General features: G+C 35.7%; 1 protein-coding gene, 2 long non-coding RNA genes and 1 pseudogene across 8 annotated transcripts; 3 read left to right on the plus strand and 1 right to left on the minus strand.

Annotated features, from left to right (window-relative positions):
* Window positions 1–618: 618 nt before the first annotated feature.
* LOC126588742 (uncharacterized) lies at window positions 619–2,374 on the plus strand. 2 transcript variants are annotated; one of them, XM_050253845.1, is made up of 2 exons: window positions 619–1,026; window positions 1,803–2,374. In XM_050253845.1, the coding sequence occupies exons 1-2, from the start codon at window positions 742–744 to the stop codon at window positions 1,917–1,919; spliced, it is 402 nt and encodes a 133-aa protein (XP_050109802.1). In that variant the 5' UTR covers window positions 619–741; the 3' UTR covers window positions 1,920–2,374. The 2 variants fall into 2 exon arrangements, 1 of the variants encoding a protein (XP_050109802.1); XR_007611585.1 differs by lacking the exon at window positions 1,803–2,374 and adding an exon at window positions 1,106–1,345 and having other exon boundaries at window positions 893–1,026.
* A 1,289-nt stretch (window positions 2,375–3,663) lies between these two features.
* LOC126588747 (uncharacterized) lies at window positions 3,664–5,991 on the plus strand. Of its 3 annotated transcripts, none has more exons than XR_007611593.1 (4): window positions 3,664–3,722; window positions 3,815–4,242; window positions 4,794–4,860; window positions 5,685–5,991. It is a non-coding gene; the product is annotated as an uncharacterized LOC126588747 (long non-coding RNA). The 3 variants fall into 3 exon arrangements; XR_007611592.1 differs by lacking the exon at window positions 3,664–3,722 and having other exon boundaries at window positions 3,738–4,037; window positions 4,121–4,242; XR_007611591.1 differs by lacking the exon at window positions 3,664–3,722 and having other exon boundaries at window positions 3,738–4,242.
* Window positions 5,992–6,727: 736 nt separating this feature from the next.
* On the minus strand, window positions 6,728–7,620 carry LOC126588743 (photosystem I P700 chlorophyll a apoprotein A2-like; annotated as a pseudogene).
* Window positions 7,621–12,209: 4,589 nt separating this feature from the next.
* Window positions 12,210–14,296, plus strand: LOC126588746 (uncharacterized). Of its 3 annotated transcripts, XR_007611590.1 has the most exons (4): window positions 12,217–12,790; window positions 13,028–13,636; window positions 13,788–13,900; window positions 14,021–14,296. It is a non-coding gene; the product is annotated as an uncharacterized LOC126588746 (long non-coding RNA). The 3 variants fall into 3 exon arrangements; XR_007611589.1 differs by having other exon boundaries at window positions 12,210–12,790; window positions 13,028–13,900; XR_007611588.1 differs by lacking the exon at window positions 13,788–13,900 and having other exon boundaries at window positions 12,237–12,790.
* Window positions 14,297–14,307: the final 11 nt, after the last annotated feature.

Below are 14,307 nucleotides of genomic sequence, written 5' to 3' on the forward strand. Positions count from 1 at the left end.
GCTTTGGCCAGACAATAATAAATTCAATACAATGCTTAAATCATAGAAAAAGTCTCAGGGATGCGGCCAACTTTGTGTGCCTAAATAACATTGTTAAATGTATAACACTCACTTTATTAATCAAATGAGTGAGCTGGAAAACAAAAAGAGCTTGAAGTGAAAGCTAGCAGAAGTTGCCAAAGAGCTTGATGTGAAAGCACGTAAAAGTTGCAATATGTTATGGGTGATGTTATTTACACATTTCTTTTTATCTTTTACACATCTCATGCTAATTTATGTCATTCAATTATTTTCAATTCATTCGATCATCCATATATATCCATATATTGATACTCATTTATGACTGACGTAACACAGAAGTAGGACATGCAAGTAGTTCAATATTGAGACGTTGCACAAACACTAATGCTCACAACCACCTAACCCCGTGAACTGCCAGCCCATACTTCTAATTAAACTAGTCTCTATTCTATCCCCCTGGATATATGACAAGTCATCCCGTTTTGTATGATTGAAAGCTTTTGTGATAGTTTTTTAACAGAAAAAAAGTTAAACGTGCTTTTAATGACAGTACTTTTAACAAAAGTGCTTATGACCGTTCGTTATGCTACAAAAGTACTCCTCAACATGCCCGAAGGGTACCAAAAGCACACAGCCCTCACCGTCACAACCCACACCAACACTACCATTAAGTCCAAGAGAACCCACTAAAAACTCATCAAAACCTCTTTTCCAATTTTAATGGCGTCCGAAAAATCACCACTCTTTGAGTGGCATTTCAGTGATCTCAACCACTCCAACTTCCACATCGACAGCCGAGGCCTCTTACTAGTCCTCTTCTTCTTCTCTCTGATCTTCATCATCACTACCCTATCCTTCTATGCTCGTTGGGCTTGTATCAGAGGTCGTCTCTCAACAACAACCTCTAGGGCTACAAATATTGCATCTTTGCCACAAGTTCATCAGTCGCTAGGGCTCGATGCTGCCGCCATTGATAACTTGCCGGTTGTCTTGCATCGATCGGTGGTAATAGCTAACCCTAGTATTGTTCTTGATGTTGAAACCATTGATATTGAGTGTTGTATTTGTCTTGGAGTTTTTGAAGGAGAAGAGAAGGTTAAGGTGTTGCCAAAGTGCCAACATACATATCATTCTGAGTGTGTGGATAAGTGGCTGACCGTTCAGTCAAGCTGCCCGCTTTGTAGATTGTCCCTCCGAATCATCACCTCTCTTTAGTTAATAATATGACCTCCTCATCTATTTTATATCATAATATTTTCATGTATATGACTGAATAATTACACAATTTAATTTTATAATAATTACAGGTTTTATACAAAATTCACCCTTAAGATCTGTTGTAGATAATTCGTATTTTTGTGTAATTCTATTGCCATCTCATATATGCATTTTGTAAAAAGAGAATCGAATACAAGACCGTAGATACCTTCGTCTTTCTACCATGAACTACAACCGCCCATGGGCGTCGCCAATGGCTGAGAGCCCCACTTTGTAGCTAGATAAAATGATCTCTTCAATGAATCATTCTCGTCCAGATTCTGCGTACATATATGACGGGATAACTTTGAGACTGAGTTTTATGCAAAATTTACTCATGTTTTGCATGTACATAATTTATACTTTCGCGTAATTCTATTGCCATTTAATTCATGCATTTGTGAAAAGAGAGAAATGGGTACATGATCTCTGGTGCAGTGTTGCATATTATTTCAGTCGTGAGCTACAAATATTTCATTTTGCTTACCTCAATCACTCAGTTACTCATCAGTGTCTTCAAACAGCAATACATGTCTGCTCAAGGACCTACCGGTTTAGGTAAATATCTAATGCATTTGCCGACCGGGGAAGTTATTTTTGGAGGAGAAACTATGCGTTTTTGGGATCTGCGTGCTTCCTAGTTAGAACCCTTAAGGGGTCCTAATGGTTTGGACTTGAGTAGGTTGAAAAAAAGACATACAACCTTGGCAAGAACGATGTTCTGCGGAATATATGACTCATGCTCCTTTAGGTTCTTTAAATTCCATGGGTGACGTAGCTACCAAGATCAACGCAGTAAATTATGTTTCTCCTAGAAGTTAGTTAGCTACTTCTCATTTTGTTCTAGGATTCTTCCTATTCGTAGGCCATTTATGGCACGCGGGAAGGGCTCGTGCAGCTACAGCAGGATTTGAAAAAGGAATTGGTCGTGATTTTGAACCTGTTCTTTCCATGACTCCTCTTAACTGACACAGAGATCCAATGCTTGAAGTAGGAATCAAATTGATTCCACCAAACTTAATATGTATGGTGGATCAGGTCATATTTTAAAAGTATTCTTTCTTTTCAACTCATTTATATCTTCTAATCTTTTTTTTTCTGGCTCGGCTATCCCACTTAGTCGAGCCATTTCCTTTTATGCTACCAATTTCTTTTATGCTACGCTACTGAGCCGAGCAAAACCAATAAAATAAAGAAAAGCAACAAATCTATTCACCGAGTATAAAGGAGAGAGAGGGATTTGAACCCTCGATAGTTCTTTGTTTCGAACTATACTGGTTTTCAAACCGGAGCTATCAACCACTCGGCCATCTCTCCTAAAGATAATTTCTATTTTATTTTTATCCCATATTTTATTTTTATTCCACCTCATAGAACATGAACATATGAGTTGATACCATTACTATCTATAGAAAGATATCAGGTGTAAATCTATAGGTCTATCTATTATGTATATATATAATATAGATGCATGATCCAGCAAGCATGCCCCTTTGTAAGTTAAAAAAAAAGAATGGATTCATGGTAAAATCCTTACATGATGCTTTTTTTTTTTTTTTTACAATTTTTTGGCTGATAAAGGGATCAAATCAAATGGTATAATTCTTTTGTTGGTGGATTGGAGGATTGGAAACATGACTATTGCTTTCCAATTGGCTGTTTTTGCATTAATTGCTACTTCATTAATCTTTCTGATTAGTGTTCCTATTGTATTTGCTTCTCCTAAGGGTTGGTCGGATAACAAAAATATTCTATTTTCCAACACATCATTATGGATTGGATTAGTCTTTTTGGTGGGTATCCTTAATTATCGCATCTCTTCAACCTATTCGTTCTATATCCAAAAATGAAATGACCCCCTCCCAATTCCTTTAGGTTGTGAGACACATTAAAATTCAATATAAGTCCCAAAAATTCAAATAAAGAAAAAAAAAATAGAAAAATTTGAGGGGGGGGGTCAAACTTGTGTGTTTTTGTATTGTAAAAATATATATAAATGAAAAATATTAAATTAAAATAAATAGATGTAAATATGTATTATTTATTCAATATGGATTGTATATATTGTATATTAAATATGTATTATTGTATTATTATTCTATAACTATAATAATTTAAAAAAATGAAATTTTATTTATTTATTTTATTATATATAAAATATATAATTTATAAAATATTATAAATACTAAATAAATTATATATAATGCATATATAGTCGAATGGTAAAATTTCTCTTTGCCATGGAGAAGACGCGGGTTTGATTCCCGCTATCCGCCAAGGATAATGGATAAATATATTAAATTTTATTTTTTATTTAATAGATAAAGCATTAAGTATAGCTGACCACAATAGTACAGGAGTTATACTCTCCTGTCACAGCCCGTCCCAGAATTACTAAATACCGAGGACGTGAAATTACAAAAACGCCCTTAAACGGGATTAAGGTGCGTAAATTTGGTATTTGTTTTACACTAAGATCTTAAACTAGGGTTTAGATTTACATTTGTTTGGTCTAATAATTTTGTATTGGACTTAGGTGGGATCCCCACCTCCTGAAATCCTTCCCCAAAACCCGTAGGTTGTCTCTCTCCCTCTTTCTTCCTCATCTCTCCCTCAGAAACACTCTCTCTCTCTTACTCTCGAACTCTCTCAAGCTCTCGGACAAACACCAAGAACAACCACAAACGTGCACCAACGTCCAATCTAAGATCATCTTCGTGATCTTGGGAACTTCACGAGCACGGGGGTATAAGTTTCAGGTAAGTTTCATTTCTGAAATCCTAGTTTCAAAACACCCCGTGTAATGGCACTGTTCACGAACTTAATTTTGGTTGTGTTTTAGGTTAAACAAAGATCACCACGAGTCTTAGGAAGTCCTAAGGAGGCTCGGAGTGCCTCGTTTGAACAAAATGGACGTCGGGATCGTCGGGTTCGAGTTTGGCCGAAATTGAGGAATTTTGGAAGGTATGATCTAGTTGTTTTTAGGCCCTAAAACCCTTCCAACGTGATAGTACTTGTTAAATGCTTCATTTTGGTATAAAATGCGAAGAAATTGGTTGAAAAACGAAGGAGAATAGTAGATTTGAAATTTTTCCAGAAACCGGCGAACAGTCGCCGGCGACCGGTGACTCGCCGGAGAAGACAGGGAATCTTCCGTCAAGTTTGACGGAATATTCCGACGCCGTTAGTTAACTTTAACGGAAACCGTTAGTTTTTAACGGAATATACTAGGATTTGACGGAATATTCTCTAACGCCGTTCACTGTAGCCGTCAGTGTGCATGTCACGTGGCCGCGCGTGGGCCGCGCGTAGGTCCGTGCCACGTCAGGCGCGTGGGGGCGCGTGAGGACTCCAAAAATTATTTTAAAAATTTGGGGATGATCCTGAGGTTGTGTAGGTCACTGTGGTATATTCATATACCCAATTTGAGCATCGTATGAAGAATTAATTACCTAGTTTGGTTTAGGTGCGTTAAATGTGCGTTAAATGATTGTTTTAAGTTATTTCACTTCTAGGTGGAACTTTTAACGAGGACGAGCACATCCAGGGGCGTCAAGGGGGTTACGACCCGGCGACATACCAGTGAGTGGGCATTTGTTTTTATATATACCTATATACTCGATTTCCCCAGAAATCAAATTTAAATGAAAAGTATATTGAAATGAAATGAAATATGATGTGATTGCCATGCATAGAATATTATGGATATTATGAACTGTCGTATGATGCATATATGTATGATGGTGCTGTGGAAGCACAGGTAAGTATTTAATTAATATTATGATGATGATGATGATATATTGAGCTCATATCCTGCACCATGGTTTAGTGCTTATAGTATTCACCGCATCGCACGCTCGCCTTGGATCCAAGTAGATGCTGGTCGTACAGTCCATGCGGAGTGGGTACGACGGGCCAGTCGTAGAGTGTTAGTGAGATTATGACTGGTGGGTGACCTTAGGTTATTGTATACAGATGATTGATGAGAGAAGCACTAGAGCGAATATTACCATGAGTCGTTCAAACTACATTAGGTAGTTCCGACTTATGTGCAGAAGGCCGGACAGGTCACGCGGAGTGACTCCGGCAGAGAGTGAGATTGATAGATGTTGAGCTCTAGGTTCAATCGTTCAGGGCTATTAGAGGGCCTACGATTGATTATTTCTTTTACCTGATTATATTATGTTAATGCATTCATACTAAACTGTTGAAATTGGCATGGTACATTCTTTATTGAATCTGTCATAAGATTGATGATTGAGACAGTTGAGATATATATGCTATATACTATTTTTCTGGGAAAGTATACAGGTTTTCCAAAAAGGGGTTATAATTGTGGATTTATGAAATGATTTGGAAAAGATTGATTTTCGCCCACTCACGTTTTCTGTTTTTCGCCCCTCCAGGTTCTAGTTGATAGTTGAGGCGTTGGTGGCCTACGAGGACTGCTTCGGCGTTCTGACAGACTAAATAAATGTAGGATTCACCCGAGGGTGTTGTAAAATAGTTATGTTCCTACTTGACTGCACCTAGATGCTTATGCTCTGTTTATGTGTGTTTAGTACACTCTTATGCACATAGAATGCTAGGTTGTAAATAACTGCAATTAGTGGTTTTTGTTGACTCGTATTTTATTATTAAATCGTTTCCGCTTGCGTTATGGTTACGTCACACTCACGTGACGGCCAGCACGTCCTAGTCTTCGGGTTAGGGTGTGTCACTCCCCTCTCTTTTCCTCCCACCAAAATGAAAAGGGTAATTCATTATTTTTTTTTGTCAAAAAAAAAAATGTTGCGGAGACGGGGATTTGAGCCCATGACCTCAAGGTTATGAGCCTTGCGAGCTACCACGCTACTCTACCATGTGATGCATAGAAGAACTGAGAATTAATGGACAAACAAGGATTGAATGCGCCCCTTTACCATATCCTTACAAATAGGATAGCCTATTTATACATAATGGTAAAGAGACCCCTCTATGATCAAAGAAATTAATAGAAAATGGATATTTTAATCCTTACCAACTTGATCTTGTTGCCCTCGGCAACAAACATGCACAAACGATTTCACGAAGTATGTGTATAACCCAAAATCTAGATAGTTAGCTCTTTGTCTTCTGGTCGAAAAACAACGTCGATGAAGGCATGTAGGTGCACTATTACGCGGTGGGGATTGTAACTTTCCATGAATTTCTCATTTCTCGCTCAACGACGGAACTTTGCTTATTTCTTTTTTGAGGATTGACGAATCAAATGATTTTTTTTCTTTCCAATTTTTGTCTCTTTTTCTCCCACTAAATCAAACTTTTTCTTGCCATAAGGGTTCAATTCCTATTAGTATCAATGATACAATTCAGATCCTAGATGTAGAAATATAAGCAGGTAGATCCCTTCTCCATCGAAAGAAATGGTATGATATATTATCGTGGATACATCACATAAAATAAATAATTAACCAAATTTGCCCGACATAGAGGCAATCAAGAAAGCCGCATAAGTAAATATATATCCAACATAAAAGTGGGCTAATCCAACCAATCTTGCTTGCACAATGGAAAGAGCCACCGGTTTATCTCTCCATCGAATCAAATTAGCCAAAGGTGTGCGTTCATGAGCCCATGCTAAAGTTTCAATCAATTCCTGCCAATATCCACGCCAGGAAATTAAGAACATAAATCCCATAGCCCAAACAAGATGTCCAAATAAGAACATCCACACCCAGATTGAAAAACTATTCATACCAAAAGGGTTGTATCCATTGATAAGTTGTGAAGATTTAACTATAGATAATCTCTTAATCATCCCATCAAATAAGTGGAAGACTCATTAAATTGTGAAACGTTACCCTGCCATAATGTGATGTGCTTCCAATGCTAATAAAAAGTAACTCATCAAATCATATTTAACATCCAGAAAATTGCCAAATAAAATGTGTCCCATGCCGAAATATCACAAGTCCCACCTCGTCTTGGACCATCGCAAGGAAAATTATAATCAAAATATTTTTTATTTGGCATTAACTTGGAACCACGTGCATCTAAAGCACCTTTTACTAATATCAATGTAGTTGTATGTAAACTTAGAGCAATAGCATGATGAACCAAGAAATCTCTAGGTCCTATTGATAAGAATAGTGAATTACTATTCTCATTAATAGCATTTAACCAACTCGGTAACCATATGCTTCGACCTGCATTGAACGCCGGACCATTCGTTGAAGATAAAAGTACATCGAACCCATATGAAGTTTTACCATGAGCAGATTGTATCAATTGGGCAAATATAGGTTCAATCAAGATTTACTTCTCCAGAGTACTAAAAGCAAGCATGACGTCATTATAAACATAAAATCCAAAAGTATGAAGCCCTAAAAAGAGACTGGTCCAACTTAAATGGGATATGATAGCTTCTTTATGGTCTAACATTCTTGCCAATACATTATTCTCATTCTGATCCGGATTGTAATCTCTAATAAAAAATATAGCTCCATGAGCAAAAACCCCCTATCATGATGAATCCTGTGATGTATTGGTGATGACTACGACGGCAAAATGGCTCATGTCCCTTGAGTCAATGGGTGCTGAATTGACAACGTGTGAGAGCTTGCCACACAAACACACACACATATCATATTTGAACACACTAAGGATGATAAATTAGTTACTCAAGCTTGTACTAACATTGCATGACCACTTTTATGCATGTGCTCACTTATTCAATATATATATATATATATGGGTGAACTACAAATTTAATTCCTGAATATCACTTAAGTGAAAATTAGGTCTCTAAACTTTTTTTTTCTTCAGAAAAATTAGTACTTAAATTATAAAAATCTGTCATTTACATCCCTAATTATGTTATATTAGAAGCTATCATATTCAATTTTCTGTCAATTTAAGTCATATTACTTGCATGTAATACACATTGGAGGGTAGATATGGTAATTTCACATAAAGAAATAGTATGTGAAGTTAACTTTGGGGGGTAATTAGACGTTAAATTGCAACCTATATGAAATATTAAGTGCTTAAGAAAAAGAACGGAATTACACTCTAAAATGAGTCAATTGACTTAAGTTGACAAAAAAATTAGGTAAAATAGCTTTGAATATAATAGTAGGGATGAAATTAGCAATTTTAATTAATTTAGGGACTTATTTTACTAAAAAAATAATTCAGGGACCTAATTTTCACTGAGGTGATAGTTCAGGGACTAAATCGGCACTTCACCTTATATATAATATATAGGGTGGTGCAATCCACACACCCTTGTTAATTTCCGTTCTTTGATATTCTAGCTCTTCAATTCATCGATCCGATGATCAAAAATTGAGAGGAGTATGTGAAAAGTAAAAAAGATGTGTGGATAACAATACCCTATATATATTTATTTGAATATTAACTCCTTTTTTTTGAAATAAGTCTTATCTGCAATATACATGTAAGACTAATATAGGGATTGCATCTTTTTAGGATTCATAATTGAAAAAAGTAACAATAAGGAAAAGTTTTATAAGAAAACTAAGGAAAAGAGCTTGAAAATTTTGAGTTTTAATGATAAGGACAAAATAAAGGGTAAAGTGAATAGTATCAGGATTACTTTTAGTATAAAAATATGGTTTTTCTTTAAAATAAACAATATCAGGATCTTTTCGTTAAAGATCCCAAGTTTTATTTGATTATCATCGTTACTTGAATTGAGGTGAAGTAAAGTCATAATACAATGAGAATATCTATCTTAGGTTATGAATGGTCGTGCTAAGTGTAAATATTAAGAGTCAGTACTTTTTGTATGGATATTATAGATTGGCTAGGAGTGCATAAGGCTTTTAGGAAAAAAGAAAGATCGTTGCTACTTCGTCATTCAACTTTGATCAGGTAAATGGCTTCTCACAGTCAATACTTTTTGTATGCATATTATGGATTAGCTTACCATACACACTTTGACACACAAGCATAAATATACCATTAAAAGTATAAAAATAAAAACTCACATGTTATTATTTGGACCTGCTTTGGCATGCATTTGACTCATCTATTCTAAGTTGTTGGATGAGAGAAATATAAGAATCAGTTGGTTTCAGAATAAAAGTTGAATCAATCGCATAATCCATCTAGATTTAGAGTCTCAGTCGAATATATTTAGAGAATATCACAAGGAAATATAATATTATCAGAATTTTACAGCTCAGCATGCTTGGTCATCACCGAACTCTTCCCTATATATAGAAGTGGTTAACTTTTCATTACAAAACCTATAAACCCAAAAAAGATGGATTATTTTGTGAAAGAATTTTTGGGCCTATAAAAAGTGGAATTTGTGCTTTGCAACGCAAAGAACCCTTCAACTCAACAAACAACTCAAAGCGCTCTACGCGGAACCTTGCTCTACGCTAAGCCTTCTCACAACCTTGAGAAAGATACTAATTATCCTAACCCTTATGTAAGCACATATTCAGTTCGTTGGAACGTCACTGGAGCCATAGAACTAATCAATATAGGAGTATCTTCAGTTTGGTTAACAACACTACTTCTAGTTCAGTTGGTCACCTATCCAAGTCTCAACCAGCAAAGAGTCTTTAATTCTTTAGCCGAAAGAGGTCACTTAATAAGCTTCCCCGTCGAAGTGAAGTGTTCTATGATTGGTTACTCGCAAATGCATTTCCGAGTTTGATATTCGGACGGCCAAACAACATTCATGATAAAGACACTCATCTCCTTTTAGTATATTTTATAGGGGTGTGTTCGGTTCAAATCGGTTCGGTTTTTTGCCAAAACTGAAACCAAACCAAAATTTCAGTTCGGTTCGGCTCGGTTCATTTTTTTTTCGGTTCAGTTTTTTCAAGTTCGGTTTCGGTTTTTTGTTTTTTTTTCGGTTCGGTTTTTTCCGGTTCGGTTTCGGTTTTTTGTTTTTTTTTCTTTCAAAAAAATGAAAAACATTGAAATTTTAAATTTTAACATCTCCAACACAATCATAACATAAGCATTCTAACTAGAATCAAAGACAATGAAAATAAACATTTAAAGTTGAACTAAAATCATCAATCAAGTCTTCCAAAGTCCAAACTAACAACCTCACAACACAAAAATCATACAAATGACTTAGAAAAGTTAAATTGTATGATGTTGTTCAAAGATCAGGGATGTTTGCTTGTAACTGCATGTTGACAACTTGATTAGTAAAAGTAATGCGTGGGTGGATTTATTTAGTGTGTGTTGGATTCTTTTCCATCACAAATTACGCATGTAATCTACAAAAAATAAATGTTTATGGATTCTGTTACATGTTATATGAGAGTAGATTTGGAAAAGAAAGTTGGGGCAGAAGGAGACAATGCTATGGAGATGGATGTAGGTACTTCAGGAGGATGTTTGGTTCCGGAACCTTATATGGGGGAGAAATAATAGGTTAGGGTTTAGAGTTTTTATAGGCCTTTTTTAAATATTTTGAGCTTAAAGTTTGGCAACACATTGGGTTTAGCACATTTTAACTTACAAATTGGGTTTAGAAAATAATACCCAAAACAAATAATTAAATAAAAAAATTAATTTAATTAATTCGGTTTGGTTTGGTTTGGTTCGGTTTCTAGATCACTAAAATCGAAACCGAACCAAAAGAATTTGGTTCGGTTTTTTCAGTTTCGGTTCGGTTCGATTTTCGGTTTTTTTCGGTTTTCGGTTTTTTGAACCCACCCCTAATATTTTCCCTTACATCATGATACCAATTCGGCAAACTTATATTATCATGAATATAATTAAGATGTCGAACCTAGTGCAGAAGATCTTGAACTTCATAGAGAATTGAGTAACATTGCCTTCAAGTTCTAAAACCCTACGCTAAGAGACGTTCCTTCATTGGCCACAATTGCTAAGTAAAGAAGTCAGCAATGAGTTCAACACCACCACCACATCTACTCTACTCGCCCAACTAGCCTCCGTTGTGAGTTGGCATGTCCGCATTAACAAGAATAACGTAGTTAGCTCAATATTTACTCAATCTACACGTCACGTAGACTTTGTAATTTTTAAAGTCAACAGTTACATAGTTATTGAAATGTAAAAGTTAGAAATGACTACTTTCAAGAGAATGATCAAAGTATTTTTCTTTGAATATCCCTTCAAAATCTGAAAAGGAGCCGAAATAGTGGTTTAGAGGTCATATACATTAATTTCTAGGATGAGTGAAAAGTTCCATTGTGACAATCCTTTCCCTTTGTCGTTCATTCACGTGCCCAACCCCCAATTTTGGCTACTAAACAAAAGCCATACTTCTGAGAATCCAAGGCCCTACCATGCCTCTCGGTTCTTGTCTATTCAGATTTTTTCAAGATTTGTTATGTGACAGTTAATAGTTGAATTTTCTAAAATAAAATTATTACTTTAATTATATTCTGTAGAACACATGACGTGACAGTTGATTATTGAATTTCTTATTAAAACATTAAAGAACGTATTTGATCATCAATCACCACATCATGTAGTCTAAAAATTATGGCTAAAAATATGGTCTCTCTTTGTTTTTTAGGTACGAATATAAACGGCCCCATGTACAATTCTTTGCAAAATCAACAATTTTATTTACAAAATCTCTAGCCACATAACAAAATAGTGCTATGTCACTAGTACATAACATCATATTTACCACATCAATTCCATCACGGGCATCAACAGCACGTGGTAGAAACTATTCAATTACCACGGTTAAATGTAGCTTGTGGTAGATAACATTAATTCACCACGGTCAAATTCTGGCCCGTTGTTAAAAGTGAATAATCTACAACGGTTTTTAATCCCGTGATGAAATATCAAAACCACCACGCGATACGCTCGTTGTGGTTACTTCAAACGACCACACCGCATTTTTAAAGTTCACCACGTATCTGGCCTGTGGTTGATGTTTTTGAATTTTTTTTTGAATTTTTTTTTGTTAGCGCCTTGATAATATTTGGGGATATTAAAATTATTTACTTACCCCGCGCGCGCCTCAGCTGAGTGGTTTTAAGTTTTTCTCAATTGAGAGATAAAGTCGTGAAAATTGAAAACCGTAAATATCCATCGTTTCCTTATTCACCTTCAATCCTCTTGTATCTCCATCTCCCGTCTCTTTTACTCAAAAGCCCAGACCTTAATTAGAGCCTAACCGCTTCCAGTCTCTCCTCGCTCATCTCCGTCTCTCCCTCCACCAATGGCAGCCTCCCTCCTGTGCTCAGGTTTCTTTTATCTCTCTCCCCTTCATTATCTCTCTCATCCTTCCTGTATCCTTTTTCTTCCTCATCTCTTTCACGCAACAGTAGCGTCGTCCACAGGTCACCAACGACCCTCAAATTATACTTCCAGGATGATCTTCCCGTCCTCTTTCCAACCCCAAGTTAGTTTCTACAAATTTGTAGCCGAATTTCCTCAATTTCAGATCCAATAAATGGTGACCGTCGGTTTTCCAGCCAAGCCTACCCGAATTGGACCTCGACCCAAGAGGTAAAAATGATCCTCTCCTCGTGGGCTGTCATCTAGTGTAAGTGCTTTTCCAAAATAAAAACTTTCAGTTTTGGGATTAAGGATAGAACAAACGCCTTTTTACTTTTCTGTTTGGCTCTAAACCTATTGGGAATTCTAGTTTATACATTTGTAATTCATTGGTTGTGTGAATTTTATGATTTATTTATTAAATCTGTGGCTTTTTTTCTTTTCTGTTTGGAGTTTGAGTAATTATTTAATGACATCAGAATTTGACTTGGAATTTTGATTGCAGGTTATAGTGGTTAATGGGAAGTTTTCAGGCCCTCATATCAATGCTACTACAAACAACAATATTGTTGTTAATGTACCTAATGAATTGAACGAGAATCTCCTAATAACTTGCTAAGGCTTTTGTATAAATATCATTGTATTTCATGAAAGAGACGTTTTGAGATGTTTATGCAGTTTGTGTGAAATTGATTCTTATCACATTTGTTGTTTGACTACTAAGAATTATTGTTGATACTTGCATTCGGTTTAGTGAGCATTTCAGATTTTTAGTTATTCGTAGAGCTCTGACCTTACCTGAATTAGACATATTTGTCACCGTGATTTGAGATAGTTCTGGTTGAAATTGTGTTGTGACATATGGGCAACTTATCGATTTTGATGTCTACATATTTCTATTTCATAATTTGATCTTATGGGTGTGGGGTTTCTTCCTATGTTTTGGTTTTACACAATATTTTCTAGTTAAATTTTTTGTACATGCACCCAGGTTGTCTTAATCCACTGACCCATGCAATAAGTAAAGCCAAGCAATTCGCCCCATTGATGATGTTCGAGTGCAGGGTTATTAACCTGTGGACTTGTATTTGATGGTGGCTGGAAAGCTAAGTCTGTAAGTTTCTCGTCCTCACGTGCAACTTTTAATCATACATCATTCGAATGAACATTTCTCATTGTACTCGACCCCAGAAAAGTCATTTCGTTGGACCTATGAGCTGAATGACCTTAATAAATAATATTTGTGTGAAATTTCCTAACTTCAGTGAGCATTAAGGAGTACAAGACTGTTTGTGAATAAGATAGACTGTTTCTTGTGCTGTGAACAGAAAACCCTATGTAATTGATAGACAGTGGATGTTCTGGAAAAGTTTAGAATGTACGTTATTCGGTTTTGTATATCTATTCACTTTTCCTAGTTGAGATCAAATGTATATTTCCATCTATAAGTGTACAAGACTTTTTTGTCTTTTTGATACATATGCTTATGTCTATGCAGATAGAGAAAGCCAATAACTGCTGAGGCTCAAGCATTAGGGTCAGTATTCCACTCTCAAAGTCATTTCGTTGGAGGTGTTTGAAGAAACGTGAAGTTTTCAACTGACAATGTCCTTGTTATTGGAGGCTTGGTTTTGTTGTTAGCTTTAGTGTAATGTACTACTTGTAATATTTGAATTTGTGATTTTTTATGTAATTATTATATTGTAGTAAATATGCAATTTTGTACTAAAATATATAATACAGACATATATATATATATATTTGTTAAATAGTTTTAATTTTTTT

This window comes from Malus sylvestris, chromosome 11 (genome assembly GCF_916048215.2).
Source record: "Malus sylvestris chromosome 11, drMalSylv7.2, whole genome shotgun sequence".
In the NCBI taxonomy this organism is placed as follows: Eukaryota; Viridiplantae; Streptophyta; class Magnoliopsida; order Rosales; family Rosaceae; genus Malus; species Malus sylvestris.